At 41.4% G+C, this 22,139-nt stretch overlaps 3 protein-coding genes across 3 annotated transcripts; all 3 read right to left on the bottom strand.

Moving 5' to 3' along the window:
* Positions 1-184: 184 nt before the first annotated feature.
* Positions 185-5,134, bottom strand: pycr1a (pyrroline-5-carboxylate reductase 1a). Its single transcript, XM_017425287.3, has 8 exons — positions 4,994-5,134; positions 4,675-4,746; positions 4,490-4,560; positions 4,210-4,389; positions 3,237-3,458; positions 3,024-3,116; positions 1,627-1,790; positions 185-1,373 (listed from the first exon to the last, which is right to left on the bottom strand). Exons 2-8 carry the CDS (start codon positions 4,739-4,741, stop codon positions 1,205-1,207), a joined length of 966 nt encoding a protein of 321 aa, XP_017280776.1. The 5' UTR covers positions 4,742-4,746; positions 4,994-5,134; the 3' UTR covers positions 185-1,204.
* A 278-nt stretch (positions 5,135-5,412) lies between these two features.
* Positions 5,413-7,928, bottom strand: LOC108241275 (myeloid-associated differentiation marker-like protein 2). The gene has a single exon (XM_017425304.3). The coding sequence runs from the start codon at positions 7,133-7,135 to the stop codon at positions 6,221-6,223; it is 915 nt and encodes a 304-aa protein (XP_017280793.1). The 5' UTR covers positions 7,136-7,928; the 3' UTR covers positions 5,413-6,220.
* A 1,113-nt stretch (positions 7,929-9,041) lies between these two features.
* Positions 9,042-16,031, bottom strand: notum1a (notum, palmitoleoyl-protein carboxylesterase a). Its single transcript, XM_017425284.3, has 11 exons — positions 15,391-16,031; positions 13,261-13,313; positions 12,514-12,609; positions 12,128-12,188; positions 11,985-12,043; positions 11,791-11,893; positions 11,515-11,706; positions 11,300-11,397; positions 11,040-11,187; positions 10,903-10,950; positions 9,042-10,795 (listed from the first exon to the last, which is right to left on the bottom strand). Exons 1-11 carry the CDS (start codon positions 15,741-15,743, stop codon positions 10,492-10,494), a joined length of 1,515 nt encoding a protein of 504 aa, XP_017280773.1. The 5' UTR covers positions 15,744-16,031; the 3' UTR covers positions 9,042-10,491.
* Positions 16,032-22,139: the final 6,108 nt, after the last annotated feature.

The following is a 22,139-nucleotide window of genomic DNA, read 5'->3' as shown; positions in this document are numbered from 1 at the left end:
CGTGTAGTTCAGGTTTCTTCTCACCAGGCGACACAGAAACACCCCGCTGCTATTTAGTGAATTTAAACCCAGTCAGAAGGAGTTAAAAGGCAGACAAGTTGGCCCAACAACACTTCCCAAGAGCTGCAGTAACAAAGAAATACAAAGCACACGACCAACTGAGATTAGAAATTAAAACAAGGACTTTAAAAGTAGTCACAAAACCTCGTGGTTTTAATTTATTTGAAAACATGAACAGTAAATACATTTGTGTTCAGGATAAATTTATAGATCAGGTCACATTAACTTAACGGAAACAGCAGTTATACATAAGTTTTCGGTTATTTTTGTTCTGTCAGTAGAAAAAATAAGGAATCATTAAAGTATCAGTTAACTTCTCTGTATATATAGAATACATTTGGTCAAAAGAAAAGGTTCAAAAAAGTTACCCATCCTAAATCATGCCATTATAGAGATCGATTGCTATCAATTATCAGATAGGAGAATGAAGATGCAGCAGCAGCTTACTGTAGCCCACAAGTTAGTTTTAAATGAGATTGCTCTTTTATATTGTAAATATAAGTATACAAATTCTTCTAAGGGTTGTTAAATATGTGTTTAAGTTAAGCACGTATTGCTATATTTTTAGTTAAATAAAAAAATGCATATTGGCCAATAATAATAAAAGTATTGGTGTTGTATATCGGCCATCCACTGCCCTGATTTCTAAAGATCAGAATCTGCTGTAGAAAAACTTCTAGTTGTAAACATTCAAAGTTGAAATGTATCATATCTTTTGTTTACTTTTTTTGTTCTTGTTTTGACAAAATAATTATGGAAAATGTAACTAACCACGTTGTGTTTAAGTAACCTCAGTTACAGGTCTGTTGTTTTCAAATGGCAGAAATAAACTGCATGTTTTTTTAAATCATAAAGTGTTCAAAAGGAAAAGGTTTTGCCCTCAGTTTATAAAAAATGCCTTTAAAAAAATTAAAGTGTAATTTCAGTAAGATAAAATATTTGTTTAATGTCATGTTTCCACCAGAACCACAGTGATTAACCTGCTGCCTTACCACCCACCATTATCTTAACTTAATCTTCTCAATTAGGGGGAAAAAAAAGTAAAAATATTGTTTAGTGATCAGTGTTATCTGAAATGGTTATGTCCACAACCAGCTGTCAGAAGTGGCTCTTATCCAGCACATACAGCGTCCTCACAGACAAATCAGTTCTTCTTGGTTCTTGGTGTACTGTTGTTAAAAACACTGATCCCACGAGATCGGACTCCAACAGCGTCCGGGGTGACGCCTGGCTGCTGGAGAACTTTATTCAGAGTTGTCTTCTTAATGGCAGCTGGGGAGATCTTCTCTTGGTCAGCCAAAAACTGAAGCTCCCTTTCAAAATACACATTTACATCACAGTATGGAACATGTACTTTCAAGACAAAATTAAACAGGAACAAATTGTTACCAAGGAGGACAAAACCCTGATTTAAAATTAATTGGCATATAGCTCCACCTGCTGTTTAAAATGGAGACTTGAGATTAAATCACCCCTTTGTTTAAAATTACCTAAATAAAAGCAGATGTTCTGAGTGCTTGTGACAGGTGCCATCATCTCTTTTTTTGTTTGTTTTGATCAACCTACCTAGTTCTTACACAGGAGGCCTCCACTGCGTTGATGAGGAGGCTGCGGAAGCCTCCGCTCTCCATGACATGCAGGGCGTGGATGGTGGCGCCCCCTGGTGAGCACACGTTGTCTTTGAGCTGCCCGGGGTGTTGCTCCGAGTCCAGCAACATCCGAGCGGCTCCCTTTAGAGGGAAACACAAAAGGATCCGACTGTTATGTTACAGCACAGCCCGTCTGTACCTTTATTCAGGCGCTGAGCAGCCCGAGCCAGTGCAGGTTGAATTAATCAGCGAGGGAGTGCCAAGACTTGGACTACTTATTGTTTGCAGTTTCAAGACATCGTATTGGGATTGCCCTGTGCGAAAATGCCAAACAGACATTTTAAAAAATCTAAAAAGCATATATTAGGAGAGTAAACTAATTAGACAAACAGCAAAACCATCCAGTTAAGAGAAAAACAGTGTGAAAAATACACACAATGGTAAAAAGTAAGCCTGTCTTTTACATTTTTAAAGTTTTACATGTAAAGACATGATATAAGGTATCTGTTCCTTATGAGGTCTTAAAAACAAGTAAATGCAACCTCATATGAACTATTATTTTACACTATCTTATTATTAATATAATAAAAACTACTCCAACACCCAGAGGCAGCTAAATACAGCCACACTGTTTCCACAGGAATCAGTAGCAGCCAGGTGCTTATAATAAAAGGTACCATCTCTATAAAAGCAGGTCCGTTCTTCAACAGTGAACAGCTTATTCACAAATAGAAGTCATTCAAAGCATATTCACCCCAAGGTCAGACTGTGCAACGCTTGGATAAACTGCATCAAACCTGAGAGCTCCAGCTCGGACTCTGCAGGCCTCGGCTGGTAAACGTTAAAGTTCAGAAACGGCATGTGAAGCAGCGCGAGATGAGTATTAGTACAATAACACCAAAGCACAGCTGCAACAAACAAATAGAGGTGTTCCACTGAACCATTTGAAAATGAGACACCAGCCCAATGCTGAGCTGTGAACAAGAACAAACCTTAGAAACTGAAGCAACTTTGCACAGAAGGGTGGAGCAACACTCCCTCATTCATCCAGGACAATTAAAGTCATTGCTACTAGGTGGTTCTGCAAGCCACCAAATTATTGAGTGTAATTAGTTTTTTCACAGAATTCCTATGAATTTTGCTTAGATTTTGTTAAAGAAATAATGACATTGTAATATGGTATGAGCTGTTTTCTAAGGCTAAATGCATTAATCAAGTTTGTAAAACTAGTAAGGACTACATTCTACTGCATTATGTCTTGTTAAGTTAAATAGAGAGATGAAAAAACATTAGAATTGAAAGAAAGTGGACTTTGTGTTTAAATACCATGACTACATAAAACCTAGGTATTAGTTTCAAATATGAGGTTCATACCAGCAGGGCTTGAGCTCCGAGGTGTACAGCAAGCCTCCTGGGCAGGCCCATTTTCACTCCACCATCAGCGAGAGCATCCACAGCTAAGAATGCCTGCAAGCCCACAATAATCACAACAATTACAATGATGGAAAGAGGGCAACAATCCAAAGCACACATTGTTCAGAACTGCTAGAGGTGAACAGTGGGGACTGTAAAGTATAATAAACTGACGTAAGCAGGGCCGCTGCCGCTCAGGCCGGTGACAGCATCAATTAGATCCTCCTCCACTTCGGTGCAGTAGCCGACGCTCGCCATCAGCTGCTCCAGCAGCTTCCCATCCTCCACCTCTGCATGTGTGCCCGTGGCGTAGACAGTGGCCCCTTCACGCACCACCACAGGAGTGTTAGTCATGCAACGCATTACCTTTGGACAAGTTCGATACTGCTGCAGCTTCTGAAAGATGTAACAACACACCAGCTCATGGACAGTCTGAAGATTTCAAGTCTGTTTCAAAGAGTCCGTACCTCTTTTAATCCTTCCTTCAGTTCATTTATGTGTTTCCAATAAACACATTTGACTCCAAAACTAACTATTCAAATCCAAGGTAGAATTTCTGAAAGTTTGTTTTGCATCAAAATAAATACTTTTTGGTTTATGCAATAAATACTTTTTTTTTTTCAGCACACCACTGTGTGAAACACAAAGAGAAAACTTGACAGAAAAAAGGCTAAAATAGGCATTGTAAGATATTTTAGGAGCAACTTGAGTTTTTGCCTGTGTTTGTGAGTCTGTCTGTTACCAAAACGCCTCATGAACCACAAACAGATTGTAATTAAACTTGCAGAAAGTGATCATTGAATCTACAACTGAGTCAACCTGATGAAAGATAGCCGCCACAGCCAAGTGACCTTAGAACACACAAAAGTGACTATAATTCAGTTCATTTTAAAGCTCCTGAGCTAAAATCTGCTGTGGTTGTAGCCGAGAGTCATTCACAACACAACTCTGCAATGGCTGCAACTCTGTCATTTCTCAATAAAATCAGATCTTAGTCTAAAACTCTGCATGGAAACAACAGGAATGGTTTTTATTTATTCTTTAACCAAGTTCAAATGCTGCACAAACACTGATTGTCTTCTGCAGACACTGTAACAAGGCAGCGACTATCAAGGACCGGGAAGAAGAGAGCAGTAAAATGACCAACCTTCTCTATGGAGCTAATAGTGACACCTGCAGCACAGGAGACAATAAGGTGGCGGTCCTCAATATCCGGGCCAATCTCATCGAGCACAAAGGGAATGATGTGAGGCTTCACAGCCAGGAAGACGACATCACATCTGCTCACCGTCTCCTTGTTGCTGGTGGTGAAATTTATACCCAGTTTCTGTTTTACAGAAGCAAAATATTAGCACGTGTAAATACAGAAGCTAATATACACAGTGTTTTTATCACAGCATTAATATCCATTAGAAGTGCCTGCCCACCCTCAGCTGCTGCACAGTGGTTTGCTCTGTGTCTGGAGAGCTGGCTGTGATCCTGTGGCTGGCAATCACGCCTTGACCAAGACAGAAGTCCAGAAATAACTTCAGTGCATGCCTTCACTCCTTATACATCAGCAATACAAGTCAAATATTATTATAGCACAGATGATGGCAAACTATGAGTTCACCTGCAGCCGAGAAGCCTCGAACCAGAGCGTGAGCCAGCTGGCCCGCTCCAATAAAACCCACACTCATGGTGCCTGTAAATATACAGGAAATAAAAATAAGTTTTTGGATATATTTTTTAAAGGTTTCTTGGCGACAAGGACGGATAACTTGCTACTACGTCCTACAACTGAAGAGCAACGTGTCCTTTTTCTTTAAAGCCGAGTAGTAAACAGCGTCCCACTTCCTGATTATCCGAAGCAACGACACAGCATTTGCACGTATAATGGCCGAATACATTTCTTTTTTTTCAGAATAAAATATATTTTTGTAATAACTTACACCAATCAGAAGAATCGTGAAATTGGTCAACTAACTAATAACTCCAGAAAATCACAACAACGTTAGCATATACTAACTTCCTCGCGATGCCCTGTTCCTGTGAACACAATAATGTCAGAGGAGCCAGCCAATGAACTTTCGCCCTTGTCAAACACGTGACCTGTGTGACCAATCATAGGAATAGAGAAGACAGGCGGGTTGTGTAAAGCAGGAAAGCCAGATGGGTGCGTTTGTGCCGCGGGGCATCAGGCTGTGACCCAAATACTGAAGGTATTGTAGTTTTTTTGTTGTTTTTTTGTTTTTTTATTTTTCTGTAATGTGTCTCACTTAATATCAAGTCAGAATGAAAGTTGAAAGAAATGTTCTCTGAGAGCCTGCATCACAAGAAGACAAGACGTGTAAAAAGTCCAAACTAAACATTGACTTACAAATCAGCATTTAATTAAACATGGCATACTATACAAACATAACACTGATGAAGGAATGCTACTCTTACTTTATGTTCAACATGCACTGTAACAGGAAAAAATAACAATTTCATACCCTGTCCATTGTTTTCATCCCAAAAACAAATTGTGGGGGGCTAATGGTGCTGCAGCACCCCCTGATAGATGCAGGCGGACATGCATAATACTTTTACAACTGTTGAAAACACACAAAAACAATGAGCAGAGCAGCAGGAGGTCATGATCTGTCCAAAAATAAACAGCATACTGTATTTTTTAACGTTGATGTTTGCCAGTGTGCATTTCACTGCATATATTTGGTATTATAATGTTCTTCATATGGATGTTTAGAGTCATACACATCCACTTGTGCTTACAGCACCCCGCTCCCAACTGATACACATCCCCACTACTATGTTGAGAGACCTTTACTAATCTGTAACATTAAAAATTGTCCTAAATAAGGGATTTATTAAAAAGAAGAAAAAAAAAAATACAACAAAATGGCTTAAAAACAAAATAAAAATCCAAATTCAGTGCATATGAAATACTTCACTTGTTATACATCTCAGAGGGAGTTTATTTTTATTTACTTAAATGTTAAAATACATTTGAATGAAATACTTTGACTTTGAAAGAATACAAACCTGAAAAAGTACATGCTCAGCATTAAATGAATACAGACAGTAAAAAGTCTCTCATAAATAACACCATTAACTTATGGACTAAGGGTCATGGGTTCTTCACAAAATCCGTAATTGTCTCTAAGGAGTAAAGTTTTTCACACAGCAGAGCTGGAAATAAAGCGAATCCTTTGGGAATAAACAAGGTCAATAAAATATAACACCAAGTTGACATTGGTAAAGACAGCCACAACCAGCTTACTGTCCCAGGGACACTGTCCACGCGGGCAATCCTCAGGACGAGTGGTGTTGCCGTATTTCTTGTCGAAGCTGAAGATGGGCCAGATCAGTGCTGTGCTCAGGTAAAGGATCACAGCGAAGAAGGTGTAGACCACCACAAAGCGGTCGAACGGGAACCTGAGGGCCGCGGTTCTCCCAGACACGGTCAGTATGACAACAATCACCGTGATGGTGAAACACAGGCTGTACACCACAACGCAGTACTGCGTGGCAATGTACAGGTTGTACTCACTGTCATTCGCTAAGGCCCCAAAAATAATGCAGGCCACAAAACCCTGGACCACCTTGAGCAGGCCTGACACAGTGGCCATGTAGCCCACCACAGCCCCCGGCTTTGCTCTCGTTAGGAACACCTCCACTCCGTACGGGAAGACGCAAACGCTGGAGCAGACTGTGACAACGATACGGTAGATTTGGACATCGTCGGCATCGCCACTGGAGTCGTCTGTTTGGAGAAAGTAAACGGGGTACACCACAGAGGCAGTGACGTACATGAGCGTCGCCAGCATGGCAAAAGCCACAGTGAAGTTATCCCAGGAAATTGGCATGCAGGCGTGCAGCCGTGTGATGTCCAGCGTGAACACAACCAGCGTGACGGCGAAGCAGAAGCACCACACGAACATGCAGAAGGTGCCGTAGTTTGCGCTGTAGCCTGCGCCGTGGGACACCAGGGCCATTATGGTGCAGCCGAGCACCAGCTGGCATATTCGGGATGCACCCAAAGGTGACAGCACCGCATCTTTGTTGAGGTAGTGTCCTCCATGAGGATCCATGATGTCTTCCAGACGTTTTCCTTGGTGTTATTCTTGTTCTCTGAACTGGTGTTCTTTGTGGCCTACGCTCCTCTTTCACATGGACCTCACCCTCTTTTTTTTGGTTTCCTTTTGCAGATGGTCCTTAATCACAAGTGACTGTAATTTCCGAGCTTGCTTTGTAATTAGAGGAGGGTGCAAAATATCAGGTTACACCTATACACAGCTGTGTATAAGTTTTATAGCAGTTTTATAAACTAAAAGCTATGCAGTTGAACACTTAAAAGTAGGATGCAGTTTTCACAAGCTTGGATTTGTTGTCCTAAACTTTGTATCCGACAATCCACTCACAGAGTTTTGTAGAATAAAAAAAAAAGTCTTTATCTTACTTAATAATAAAATGCACAACCTTGTGTTGTTCCCTTGCTTGTGTCCAGTGTATCAAAAGTTCAAAGTCAAGGTCTTCTCCAAGCTGTTTTCCTTCAAATATCAGATCCAGACATCAGCTTTCCAACAATAGCTCTCAGTGCCGACAGGTGGAAAAGTTTCTTATCCTGCTGATGAAGTCCTGTTGGCCCCTAAATGCCAATCCGGTTCACTCTTGCTCCTCGTCTTGCTGCTTCTGTCTCCTTTTGCCTCTCAGATTTGGTTTGCCACTTTTCTTGACGTTAGCAAGCACATCCTGTCCCTCCTGTGTCGGTGTGTTTGTGTGTGTGTGTGTGTCACTGTGCACTGGGTGGATTTCTACTGGTGCCTGTTTAAATGAAAGTTTGTGATGAGCCCGGGGTTTGCAGGCCTTGCCAGCTCTATAAATAGGGGGTCTATATTCCACAGAGGGGTGGGAGGCTGCATGTGGCTGGCAGGATGGGAGTCGTATTTCCAGGGAGGCTGACTCAGAGCTCCCTCAGTAAGAAACTGGCATTTACACAGTGTGTAATGACAGGGAGGGATGTTAAAACTTCCATTAGAGGCATGAATTACACATGACTTGAGAGGGATGATTATATACAAGCAATGGCAAATTTAGCCTAAACATGTGACAGGAAGGTAGACGTACTGGATGCTGGTGGCATATATGTGTGATTTTAATTTATAACGTGCACAAAGATTCTTTAACAAGTTAGATCAAGTTATGATTTAAGTTCTTAAACAGTCAACATAAGTATTTTTTAATCCACCACAGTGAATCTTTGTAGATACTAATGTAAATTGTAAATATAACTACTGTATGCAGCTATGCTACTTAAGTGAGAAAAAAAATATATTTTTAGTGTTTTTTTATGATTTATGGGAGATGTTCAAAGGCTGAGAAAACTGCCTTTGCACGGTTGGCTTGCTGTCATGGTTTTGTAAGAGAGCATTTGAATGAAAGGCAAATTGTAACGTGTATTTCAGTTCAAATAAACACGGTCTGCACCGGGACTCGAAGCCACAACAAAACCAAGGTCAGAAAAGAAGTCTGCATTAAAGTCTTCACGACGGAGAACGGAGCCAGTTCCTTTCACTTTGACTACTTTTGTTCAGGCAAAATGTCTCGGTCGAGTTATTTAAAGATTTAATCTTCATTTCACTTTATTTACTCTCAAAGTGTTTCTGCATTTAGAGAATTTTATTGTGTTTTGGGCATTTTAGGTTTGCCGAATGGCAATGAAATGCCCTTAAATGCATTCTCAGATGCATTTATGTATGTCTTTTTTTATTTATTAATAATTTAAACATACTTGATGAATAGATCTTTCAAATGTTTCAACAAATCATTTATACAATAGTTTTAGTTTTCACATTTTGTCTTTTAGTCATCATTTAATGTATTTTCATGTTCTACAGCGTTTGTGTCATTTTTTTAAATAAAGGGTCTGTTCTATCACCACTACAACCACTGTTTGTTACTTCTTAGCAATATTATAATAAATAACAAGGAGACTGGTTGGAAATAAGTAACTTGTAGTATATGTAATATGTCTTTTTCTTTTGGGTGTGATACAAAGACATGCAATCAACACAGAGGAAAAAACAGCAATGTATTTACAATTTACAAAGAATCACTTCTCTGTGAAAAAAAAATAGCACTTATAAATATGATTTACATAACAAAATAAATATGTAAAGTTACCAATGTAGCTTGAGTTATTATTATTTTTTTTCTGTTAAAAAAATATGTTACAGAATAAAATTACATTTAGTAATACTTCTCCTTTTTTTCTTTCGGTGTGATGCAAAATATAGAGGTTCCTTTACAAACATCATTTATAAAGTCATCATTACGTACAACATCGTTTTTATATTAAAGTGTGATCTCTATAATGAAATATAAGAAGGGAGTTACAAAGATAAACACTTCAAAAAAACTATACAAATACTCAAAACCAAAAAAAATACAAATACACAATATTTGTCTCCCTTTAAATGTTCAGTGTGCGTTGAGTGTGAGGACTGAACTGCTGAGGGGACCTGACACAAATGTGGATCCTCCAATCAGGTTCGAACATTCCTCGAATGATGCTATCGTCCATGAGGAAGAGGTAAAGACCAAAGACTGGATACCGAATATTATATTGAATATTCAGTATATATGTCTGAGGTAAAGACTAGCTGTAATGGCACTATATGGTGATGATGATGATGATGATGTGTTTCTAGGCCCACTTTAGCACCATTTCAGACCAGAACTGATTTTATGATACATCTAGAGCCCCCAAAAGTAGGAATTTGTCAACCAGATTACAACTTTTGTTCTTTATTTCCTAACCACCACAATAACATAAAGTTATCCACTTATATATTTTTTTTATTTTAGCTACTTTTTGAAAGGCAAAAAGTAGATCTGCTTTTACGTTTTGATGCAGAGCTATAAAAATAAAACCTTGAGTGCTTTCTCTCACCTGATCATTTTACCCTGTTTCTGCTAAACACATTACTTCATGTGTCCTTTTTTAAATTCGAAATTCAATACTTATATAAAAAAAAGTCCTCAACAAAATGATTTTGTTATCAACTACAATGACTAAATAAAAACAGCATCCTTTATTTCATTTCATTTCTTTTTTTTTTAGCAAGAACTAAATCTAATCTTCGAATGAAAGTCATACAGATAAAAAAAAATCAATTAGCATCCTTAAAACTGGATTACATTCGTGATCTTTTTTTTTTTTTTTTTACAAAACAAAAGTTGTTTTTTGAGGAGTAGTAGAAAATAGTGCCTTGTCATGCAGTTTTTTAAAGAATAGACTGCAGGATCAAATCGAAACACGTGGGCTGACGGAGGTTTTGGACAGGAGGTCAGAGGTGAACAGATTACAGGTAGGAGTGGATGTGGAGTGAGATGGAGGTATCGGTTATGGGTTCTGCTTAGCTTAACGTGTGAGGCTGCGCTCTCTTTAGCTGCCGCTGCTGAGCATGCCCAGTAGCTTGCTCGGGTCCATGCCCTGCTGCTGGGCCATCTTCTGCACGTCGAAGCCCATGTGCATGAGGAACTGGATGACGTTCATCTCCTGCCCCGTGAACTGGTCCCGGATGGTGGGGCAGGTGGGGTTGCAGTGAGGCCACGGGCAGTTGTCAATCAGGTGGACGGGGCAGGCCTTGGGCGGCGCCTTGTTGTTCCTGCTGTCGTGGAGGCTGCGGTCCCAGCAGTGCAGCGCCCGGGGCAACGAGGTGCCTTTGACCTGCACGTCGATCCAGTAGCTGGAATGCAACACAAGAGGGCGCCATAAGCTCACGAGTGGAAATTCACATGGCTGAAGTTTCCTGAAACTTTCAGAAGTAGGCTTTAAAAATGAAATTAATCTTACCTTCTGGTGATAACTTCATGTGATAGGCATGCTGGAGCAAACATAGCCCTATAAATAAACAAAAGAAAAAGAAAAACTGAAGTAAATCGTTGAAGAAACCTTTGCTTTTGTCTGAAACTGCAGAGGCGCAGACTTACGGGACATCTTTGAGTGTGTTCCTCAGCTCAATGCCCAGATTCTGGATGTAGCGCCACTGGCCTTCCTGCACAGGCTGGCCTGTGAGCTGGATGTTGTCCACCGTCAGCTGGGCCTCATCAAACAGCCACTGAACCACAAACACCGGGCCTGCCCAGGAAACAAGGAGAAAAAACAGTTCACCCCCAGAAATGTTACCACAGACAATGAGACAGTGTGGCTCAAAAGATATAAATGTGTGCAACGATGATCTTAAATTCACTTTTAATAGATGGGAAGACTCGATATCCGAAGAAGCAGTTCCACTCCTCCCCTTCGTGGGTTTGTTTGCACTTCTCTGGCACCACACCTCCCCAGTACCTGACAAACATGGCAATAAAAGATGAAGAGACTCTGTCTGGAACAGGCAGCGGGTGATATGTGTTCTTCAAGGAATGCTAGGCTTTTACTAAATAATTCTTTTTGTTTCTCCCATACTTGATTCCTCTCTTGATGGTCTCCGTGGGGGTGCAGCTGGCCGTGTCCACGCAGTCTGTGCAGTGGTACTGCTTGTTGTCCAGGAACCAGCCGGAATCAGAGAGGCCTCGCACTTGTATGGCAGCGTAGCCCAGCTCTTCCAGCAGCTCCGACACGCGATCCACGTTCAGAAGGACTCCGGTACCACCCGCACTGCAGACGGAAACACGACACCTTCCTATTGGTACACAAAGTAAGTGAATGTTTGGACTTTAACAGCTGATCTCACAAACAAACCTGCTTCCTGCTAATAGGAGGACCTTGGCCGTCTCCAGACCTTTGCTCAGCAGATCTTTCACAACCTCCTGAATGATCAGTGAGCCCATGAAGGCATAGCCACCTGCCCACGACAGAAAGTGAAAACAGAATTGTTAAAAAACTCTTTAAGAACAAGTGATAGCCCTGATCGTAAGGATTTAGCAGTCTCTTACTCTGCTCCGTTTTGGCCGTAGCGCCGCTCCACACATCACTGGAGCAGTACGGAATGAACCTGCACAAACAACGCCAAGTTAAAGCTCCCCGCAGGGACTCCAAATTGAGCATCGACCAAGCGCACGAACACGAGTCTACTTACACCATGTTTGCATTCCACCAGTGAGGGTTTTCCTCAGGCAGCGGAGACAGGATCCCCGTGCCTGCAGAGACACATCAACATGTATCATTAGCTATCTTGGCTCCCCTCAGACACATCCTCCTCTTATTTATCATCATTACCAGATGGATTATAGTTATTACAGTGCAGTGACAGACAAAGTTATCTCTGCTCCTTTAGCAGTGGGCGCCAGTTAAATATTCTGCAGCGAGGTTATGACTGGGTGCTGGTCTTAATAACACCGTAAATGAGCACACGCACATCCGATCTCTTTTAATTAAATTTCATTAAAGTCTGTGGTGAGGATTTGTGACGGGCTACAGGTTGGGAGACGGCGGTGCTTGTGGAAGTGCACAAACAAGGCTGACCTCGTTTCGTCTGGGGCCACTTGGACGAGCTCATCAGCCTCCTCATGGTCTCGTATCGGCTGTCGCAGTTCTCCTTGTTGAAGCAGTACCAGCCGCCTGGGCAGAGGCGGACAAAAAAAACCCACAACATTTAACAGATATTCAAAAAATAATTTCTAGATGCATCACACTGCTGACACGGAGGGTTCTGAATTGATTTTCAAATGGAAAAAAATTGATTCTATCAACATTAATCTGCGGCTACGACTTCCTGTAGTCAAAACCTGATGCAGTAAAGCTGTTTTCATATCTTTTTTTGTCTTTTCTTTGCTGAAACCTAAAGAGTATATGTCTGATAATAACTTCAGGTATTATTTACAGACATATACTGTGTTATAATAACATAATTGACTTTAATAATGACTTTGAAACATTTGTTTTGTGTCTAAATCTTTAGTGGTGAAAATGGTGCTAACTGCTGTCAGCAGCCTGTGATTAATGGGGTTTTTGTCACATGTTGTTGCACACTCTTTATTAGGCATAAAAATAATATAAAGCTGTGTTTTTTATGTAAAATTAGCCGTAGTCATTTATGTTACAAGATACTGAAAATATATCGATGATCGTTTTATAATCACATCAATCTGAGTTCAATCATGAGGTGCCTAAAGATTCCCACCCCTATTAAATTATCTTACAAAGCTCAAAAATTCCCAGTTTGCAGGATGAAAAGAGAAATATAATGAAGTGATTCCAAAGTATACCAACCCTCTAGGAATATCAGCCACCGTCTACTTCCTCGAGACTCTTTCAGGTAGTAGCTGCAGGAGACAAAATGAACAGGAACAGTAAGAACTTGAAGTTACATGTCAGTGTGAATCTAAAGTTCTCGTGATTTGTTTTACAGCATGAAAGCCTCATTCCACAACCTTCCCTAAACTCTGCAACGGGAAGCCCTTACTATTTTCATGTCAGCAAACGGAGTCAAGCAGAAAATAAAACTCGTCACCATCACATTAATATAAGGAATGATGACTTGTTGCTTTGTCGATCGCTGAAAAAGTGACAGAAAACGTCAACAAAGACATTTTGGCCGACAAAAATTCACAGAGGAGAACAAAAAATATGTCTGCATGCGATTGAACAGGAGATAAACATCCTGGCCAGTGAATGCACCACGATCACGCAGAGCTCATCATTCTTGTGTTCTTTCAACTGAATGGATAAAAGCAAAGAATAATAAATAAGATGAATCTCTGCAGCAGTTCCCTTGTGCAGATGTGGAGAAGCAGCCCGGGCTGCAACATCAGAGAAAATGTGCTGTTTGTTTTCAGTCCAGAAGAGGGCAATCTGATTCTCACGTGCTGAGGGATGCACTTCTGACAAATGTGTCATTTCTTCCACTCAGATTAAACACATTTGTTGTGTGAAGGTGTGTGTGGGATTTGTTTTTGTTTAGCTTCTAGATGATTTTAATGTTTCTGCAGTGAGTATTTGACTTGACCAAATGACTCAACTCAAAGGCTGCCAAACCCGTTTGGGTGAGTTTAAAGAGAAACACACTTGGCTGAACCTCCCAGCTGCTTTGCTCAGACACTGAATCACACTTCTGGCTTCGGTTCGTGTTTTATACAATTACTGGGAGTTTACAGTCAGTGATGTCGGCTCACGGTCCTTCAATTCCATTTTCGGACAACAAAAGCAATTATTGAAGCATTCTTCAGAAGAGACGGCGAGATGGAAAGGTGGCGGGCGCTCCGGGACACCATTCCTGTTCAGTCAATTTCAGGTCTTATTTGCATTTGTATGCTGGAGATAAATACCTCAGTGGATAATGCTGTTGTTTGGATTAGCATCTTAACTGATCTCAGCGACAGTGAACAAAAAAAAAGGCCATCTGCCAATATCTAAGTCCTGCGCTGGTCCACATGTTGTGTCTCTACAGAGCTAAGAGCTTTACAGCAGCCAGATCTCTCTGGGGTTTAACAGGAATTAGACGAGATTCTAAATCCATAAAGAGACATGAATATCAAGCCTCCTTTCAGTCAAGTTGATCCATGACCAAAGGCTTCTCATGCACAATAACAAGACTGTTTAAAGGAACAACTGATGTGAAAGTATTTCAAGGAATGTGACACTGCTAACTGCAAATAATAAGAAATAATATCCTTATTCTGCACTGCTTTAAAATGGAACTATTCTGTTTTATTGTGGTTCAGATTGCATCATATTTAAAAACAATAAATATGACACAAATTAACCAAACAATGTGAAGACATCTGCCCATAAATATGGAACATTTTTTTTCCTGAAACTCACATTTATTTGAATTTTTATGCAGCAGTCAAAAATGAAACAAAGCCTGTGTGTCTGAGGTTGGTTTCTGTGTCACTCAGTTTAAGAATCTTCATCTGTTTTCAGGGAATGTTCTTCTGTCCCTCATCATCAGAGGAGAAATAAAAAAAATAAAAAATAAAACCTCCTGAAACATCCCAAACAGTTTGAGGGTCAGACAGAACGTGATGGGCACGAGGGAGGGTCTGGAAACCTCCAATCCAAACTTTGAGAGGAGCAAATCCTGCATTCTAATTTGAAGCAAAGGAAATGAAGCATGGACCGTGCGGCTCTCCGCAAATTTCACGCTCCGCTGACGCAAAGCAGCTGTCCAGAACCCTTCCCCTGACAGAGCCAATGTTTTCTTTTGTTTTCTATTTTTTAATTTTCCCCTCGTTTAAAAGTGTTATTGTTAAATTTGAAATGCCGACCATCTGAATCAGTTGCCAAAAGTTAGGTTTTCTTTTTCAGGCGAGCAGCCAAATGAGAACTCCAGGTGACGCAGCTTTGATCCAGTCATTATTATAGAAACTTAACTTTTTTTGTGTGTGACTTGTTACGTACCCTGCGGGACTCCCGTCGTTGCAGGTGACCGACGTGTTCACCAAAAAGTTCAGCTTCATGTCGTGGTCGAGCCTCTGCGCCGAGCACGGGTACAGGGACTGCGCCAGGTTCTTCACCTGCGCCATGAAGTTGTCCATGTTGTCCTCCACCGCGGTGAAATCCAGCGGGAAGCTCTCCGTGGTGTCCCCCCGGTCCGCCCGGTGCGTGGGAGGAGGCGGTGAGCGCCGCTGCTGCTGCTGCTGCTGCTGCTGCTGCTGCGGGTTGCGGCCGCCCCGGAACCTCCGCGCGTAAAGAGCGCCGGACTGCACCAGAACCAGCAGCAGCACCGAGCGAACCATCCTGAGCGCCCTCATCTCAGACCTTTAGATCTTCTTCTGACTGGTGGACGCAGGGAGGGAGGGAGGGAATTTCCTGGAGAAAAGACGCAAAAAAGCAGTTGTGCGCAAGTTTGGAGACGCCGCGGCACTTGTTGCTTGCCCCTCAAAAGATTTTACGCAAACTCAACCTAAATCAGTCCTTTATGGTCGAGCAGAATCATCCGTTTAAAGTGTCTGAATCTGTTTCAAACTTTGAAGTCTCTGTTCTTCTCTGGTTGAGTACTTCAGGGCCAAGCGCACCAGCTTGAACGACAACACTTGTGCCATGCGCTTGTATTTTATTCAAACTTTCCCCCCATGTGCGCCCACCCAGCCAATCGTACGGCGCGGGGCAGGACTCGGGGCATGATCAAGCGTGGCAGAGTACTACACACACACACACACCACCACCCTCCTTCATTTTTTTTTTATTTGTAGAGGAAACAAAAAAAAAAATGTCCATGCGTTGGTTCTTTTGATCCGCAATGTTTTATTTGATGTGGTGGCTTTTTACTAGCCTTGAAATGCCCATTTCCCATCCCACCACAAATTTATGAAGTGAGAATTTGCATCTTGGATAAGACGCAGACAAGAAAAGCAAGTGGGGGGAAAAATAACTTGTATGAGCAATATGTGTGCAGGAAAAGTAGATTCTAGACTCTTCTTATATTGAAATTATTCTTGTTACTGTTATTATTCGGAGGGATTCTCAGTTTGGACTGAGTTGCTCACATTGTTTTTTCTTTTTTAAGGTTTAGAGAAAAGGACACTGATTCTTCTTCTTCTTCTTTATCCAGACTGGGCCTCCAAAGATCAAAGCGGCCATCACTCTTTCTCCCCCTTTTTGCCTCCTCCCTCCCACTTCAGCCTTTCCCCAAACTTCCCTGCTCTACTGTATATTTTAAGTGGAGCAGAGCATCCTGATGGGAAGCCGGCTTTTTAACACAAAAATGCCTCGATACGGTTGAGCTAGGCTTCCCTCGAACAAACCATTTAGTTTGAGTCGAAGCAGCTCAAAAGGAAAAAAAAGAGATCATTTCTTTAAAGTTGACACTTCAAGATGGAAGTTTTATTTGATCGCGTTTGTTTTAAAACTCATCCGTGAAAAGAAGGATTAGTATTTACTGAAAGCAGTGAATCCTGCAAAGATTTAAGAAACTAAAGGCCTAGCATTCCTTGAAGGAATACATGTCACCCACTGCTTGTCATGCCAGGGTTTTACACTGAGATCATCTTCTGATGAGAAATGACAGAATCGTTTTGTTGGAACTTTGAAAATAACCTTTTGTGTGATGTGATGTGATGGGATTTCCACAGACTACGTGTTGCGACTGAGTCTCAGCTACTACCACATCAAATCGTGGCTCAGTATGTTTAGATCTGTTTGAAGTACAGCTATTTTTGTTTGGACTTAATGTCAGTTAGCTGTGGCAGCCATCTTGAATTATGCTGGCTCTAAAAGGTAATCCGTTGTAGATGTGCATCCAGTGATTATTTCCTAAAAGTCTTGTTAAAATCTGTCCAGTGGTTCATGACATATTTTGCTAACAGACATACATAAAACACATTACTGCACGCCTTTTACCTTTTTGCTGTGGCTTGGATACCTTTTTTTGTTTTGCTTCACATCAATTTCAGTGGATTTCCATCAGCTTTTTGCCATATTGAAAGCTGAACAGCTTCACACAGTTTCAGGATCAGTTCCTCAACTTATTGGCTGCAGTTGTACGAAAAGCTGCAGGTGTCTGAGTTAAAGACAAGATTTTTATTATGACAGCGATGTAGCTTTAATGAGTTTCTTCATGTTCGTCAAAGCAAATTAGACTTGGCACGCTGAGGAGATTTTCAGGAATCTGTCACTTTTTTTGTGCAGGTTGTTGTTTACTCTTTAGATCTACCTGAAGACATTTTCATGTTTGAAACTTTTACAAAAATATATTCAAACGTAAATGATCAAGTTTGATTTTTTATTTTTTTTTGCAAAGAACCACTTCCTGTCTTCTCAAAAAGCCGTCCTGCTCACTGTTTGGCTAAATGCTGTCAGACGGTTATACGGCAGGTAAGATGGATATAAAGTCCCCCAGCAGGCCTGATGGTGTTTGCTGTGAACTTCAAACACATGCTTGTAGAGATTAAAACATGTGGTCCGGGCCCTGGAAGAGAGGCTCTGTCACATATTGAGTCTATAGTCACTTTGACCCGTACCTCTCTGTTTTATCACACATCATCTGCAGAAATGGAGCCCGTAAATCACTCGCAGATGGACGCTGGCCCCTGACACGCTCGCTACCAGGAGGAGATGCCCCGGCCGGCAGTGAAACCTTCTCTGACCGAAGTGAGCCGCAGACGCTCGCACATCCACGGACCTGAATCTGTAGAGTTGGGGGTTCCCAATTAGCGGACTGGGGTCTGTATCTGGACCCAAATGAAGTTTTATCTAGACACGCATCGATTGTGAAATATCAGTAAAATTGTTTTGTTTTTTTCTTTACATGTGCATATTTTCCTGTATTATCAGTAGCTGGCACAGCTTTTTCTGCATTTACGGTAATTTGCTTTAAGTGGTGCAGCTTTTATAGCCTTGGTGGTAATTTCCACTTCTGGCTCGTGGTTTCATTCTGCAGGGAATAGCTCCGAGTCCACAGAGAGGTACAGGCCTGGTAAAAACAATATGGTGAATGAAACAAACTATTACGGCTGTCAGTAAAAGATCATTTGAATTTATATATTCTGGACTATGGGTAGAGAAAGAGTTTTTAGGTGACGAGCACTGCTGCAGAGAACGTTGAAGATTATTAACTTTGGAAGTCTCAAAATAATGTTTAATAATTTGGGTTATTTCTGCTAATGTTGCATACACATAAAATTCTTGTTTGTCTCTGAGCACCTCATTTGAACTCCAAACGTTTTTTTTTTTTCTTCCTCTCCACTCTTTCTTTGCCTCCCATCCTCTTTGTGCAGCACAGACACAAATTTAACCACACAAGTCTGAATGGATTAATCCGAGAATTAGGTCATTTGAAAATGACCCAGATGTTCTGATGGCAGTCCCTCAGAAGTGCCCCCTCGTAGCCTCCCCCACCCCAATTCCAGGTCTCCTGTGAAAGTCAAAGCCCGTCTTTCATCTCCGATCAGTTGCATGTGCCCTCACAGATCCACAGGTTTTACTGCTTAAGTCTGGGCTGGCAGCATTGATCATGTGACCGCTGCCTGCATGGCGTTCAGACACATCACTGCTACCAGTTGCACATCCCCGTCGTCCACCCCCCCACCACCTTATCTTTGCCTGCTAGTTCTGATTTGCACAGGCTGTTGTTGCAGGTCTATCCGTGATCACCAAATCCCGCTAGTTGGAACTGATAGGTCAGGTTACATCAAAGAGATCAGGAGGGATCAGCCTCTTGAAAGGGACAAGCTCTGGCTCACATCATCAGAAACAGGTGGAGGTCCTCGCTGGGAGAACAAAGGCAGAGATCGCCAGCTATAAAACGTTTATAATTCATACAAGGGTTTCTTAAAATTCCTTCAAATTGCAACTCTTTTCTCGCACAGTGAGCAGAAACGGCACCGCGGCAGCGTGAGACATACGACGGCAAGTATGGGGATCGTGGGGCTGGACTGCAGAGCTAAATCCCATGAAGGTCACGATGGCAAAGCCCCAGATCGAGGAGTGGAATACGGCAAAGTGTTTAAGTGTGGAAATCTGTTCAGATCCAGGGCAATAAAGGGGAACCTGAAAATGTCAGGTGTGATGAATTATTTTAAACTGGCTGAAGGCTTCTGATGTTCATTACAGAAGGCGAGAGGCGATCATGTTTTTGCCTGTATCTGTGTGTGAGTTTGTTTGTCTGTAGCATTGGCAGAATATCTTACGAACCACTTGACAGATTTTAATGATGCTCTCAGAAAGGAGTGACTGGGTGTTCATCTATAAGTGATTAACTATTTTAGTTAATCCAATTCAAGATGGCTGCCACAGCTAATTGCCATTTGCCAACACAGAAATGGCTCTAACTCAGTCAGATTTACAGATATTGAGCTAAAACTTGGTGTTGTAGTAGCTGTGAGGCATCCTTAAGACACACTTTAAGCACCAGCAAATCATGCAAGAGCTCAAAGTATTCCGTGAGATTGTACACGTTATTATTTACAAGGTTTGACTAAAATGGTTCTAACTCTGTACCCTCTCATCACAAGATGATTTTAGTTTAGGACTCTGGAATGAAAGGCATCAAGCAGTATGTATTCCTTTAAGGAATGCAAAGCCTTTAATTTGTATATGTTGTGTTCCTTGCTTTCCGTCTTTTTTTTTACCTCCTCCCAGATTGAAATTTTTGCTCATCATTGAGGAGTTTTATTTAATATGATTATGGTGTTGGAGAGCTGTGGTATTTAAGGTTATTCCCCCCCCCCCACGGAAACATTTCGAGCTGCAACTTCTGTTCTGTGTCACCTTGTGGGAAACCCTCCGGAAGCAGGTCCCCTTAATTTTATGTCTTAGCCCTTTGTTTAAGACCCCAAAACAAACTTGTGCTGAGGCTTTTTCTGGGTGTTAACGCACCGTGGAGCTCCTTTCATGTGCCCTCGCCACATGTTCCTGATATTTCCCAGAGAATCGGTAAACAACCTTGATCCTGACTGAAGTCAAGAGGTGCCATCTAAGACGTGGATGTAAACGGGGAGTCAGACAGAGCAAGAGAGGCAGGAGGAGACATCTGTCGAGCAGGCTCTTATTTCGTAAGAGGAGGACGTCTATTGGTTGCAGATGATGCCCTGTTTGATAAAAATGAGCTCTTTTAAGATAGGGCCGCTTGAGTTTAGGGGTCTCTTTGGCACTAATAGTTCAACTGACTGCTCAGCTGTTTGTTGTTGATGGTCACAAAGTAGATGCCGGTGCCTGTAAACATCTCTGTCACGTCATGTACTGCAAGCAAGACAGATGTGCGTGTCTGTCCGGGTGCGTGCGTGCTTTGCATGTTTGCCTGCATGTGTGTAGGAATGTGTTGGTGCATGACTGAGGTGGACCCAGCTGTGTTGGAGGTACCAGTGCATGAGTGTGCTCAGCCGTCCTCCAGACGTTTTCCGTTCATGCCTGGTGTCTGAATCACCTTTTACAATGCCCTCCACCAGGTAGTGAGGAGGAAAAAGCAGGAAAAAGAGACCAATTACCTTTCTAAACGCGCTATTATTATCATCAGAGAGGCGGCAGGCCTCCTGCCCACGCGCCTAATCTCATCCCCAGTGAGACAGAAGGAGAATCAGCCTCCTTTCGTCTCAGAAATGTTTATTTATGCCACAGATATGCCAAAGGACGTGGAGAAGCCCTTATTACAGGTCACGACAGCAGAGCCACAACACATTACTCACTTTTTGTCCTTTAACCTGTCATTCTCTATGGGAACACTCTTTGAAGTCCACACCCTGCTGTAAAACATGCTCATTATTCAATTATGAGAACTGTATTTATAGCTCTTTTTAAGACAGACTTTAAAGAAGCAATAATTGCCATTATTTCCTTACAACATGTTTTTTTTTTGCATAATTCCTGTTCTGTGCAGTTCAATGATAAGCAGGGAGAGTTGTTAACATGCAACATAATACTGATAAGCAAAATTAGATAAGCAAAATTAAAACTAAAGCTAAAGAGAAAACTAAGATGAAAAAAAAAACCAACCAGTATTGTAAGTGTACCTCATTTCTTGTCATTCTCTTAACACCAAGCAGCTGTTTGTTTTTCTCCTTTCACCAAGATGATGATGATGATGAGGCAACTGTAATTAAAGAAGACAATGATCAGTGGCAGCTTCTTGTCCTGGACGGGTTCTGAGTCAGACTCTGGTGTACAGTGAGCTGAGGCCGGTGCCAAGGAGCACCCAAAGTCGCCAGCTGCCTGACAGGCTGTGTCTCATCAGGATGACATCACGCCGCCACTTGATTACTTTCCACAAGCTCTTCCAGGCCTGGGAAGGTTTTTCCCAAGAATCTGAAATCATTATTTCTGCTTTTACACCCTTAGCCTGAAATAAATAAATTGTTTGTGTGGGACACTAACTGTTTTGTTGGGCATGGCAGAAAAAAACAGCTCTTAAAAAACATATTATTTTTATGAAAAAGCTTGATCATGTTTGCGTGAATATTGAAGGACTTTGCTGAAATTTACTGAAAAAGTTAAAACTGAGTTGTTATAAGCCAAAGAAACACAAGCTAAAAGTATAAAACACCAGTTAAAAGCAAAATATTGCTAAATCTTAGCTAAAAACTAAATGCAGCAAAAGACTGACTAAAAGTAGCAGAACAGTAGCTAAATCTAAAAGTTTAAAAAGTGTATCTAAAAGCTAAATATTGCAAAAGACTAGCTAGAAAATGAAAGGAACACAAATAGAGCCAGTTTGC

The sequence above is a fragment of the Kryptolebias marmoratus genome, linkage group LG12 (genome assembly GCF_001649575.2).
Source record: "Kryptolebias marmoratus isolate JLee-2015 linkage group LG12, ASM164957v2, whole genome shotgun sequence".
Taxonomy (NCBI): domain Eukaryota; kingdom Metazoa; phylum Chordata; class Actinopteri; order Cyprinodontiformes; family Rivulidae; genus Kryptolebias; species Kryptolebias marmoratus.
The sequence above is the reverse complement of the archived record's forward strand: the minus strand, read 5'-3'. Positions and strand labels throughout refer to the sequence as shown.

Coding starts and splice junctions, on each gene's coding strand:
- notum1a (XM_017425284.3), bottom strand. CDS start 15,743: ATGAGGGCGCTCAGGATGGTTCGCTCGGTGCTGCTGCTGGTTCTGGTG. Junction 12,189..12,513: donor GTGGCCCCAGACGAAACGAG/GTCAGCCTTGTT, acceptor GTGTCTCTGCAG/GCACGGGGATCCTGTCTCCG. Junction 11,398..11,514: donor ACCATCAAGAGAGGAATCAA/GTATGGGAGAAA, acceptor CATGTTTGTCAG/GTACTGGGGAGGTGTGGTGC.
- pycr1a (XM_017425287.3), bottom strand. CDS start 4,741: ATGAGTGTGGGTTTTATTGGAGCGGGCCAGCTGGCTCACGCTCTGGTT. Junction 4,561..4,674: donor TCGAGGCTTCTCGGCTGCAG/GTGAACTCATAG, acceptor GTCTTGGTCAAG/GCGTGATTGCCAGCCACAGG. Junction 1,791..3,023: donor TCGGAGCTCAAGCCCTGCTG/GTATGAACCTCA, acceptor TTCCCTCTAAAG/GGAGCCGCTCGGATGTTGCT.
- LOC108241275 (XM_017425304.3), bottom strand. CDS start 7,135: ATGGATCCTCATGGAGGACACTACCTCAACAAAGATGCGGTGCTGTCA.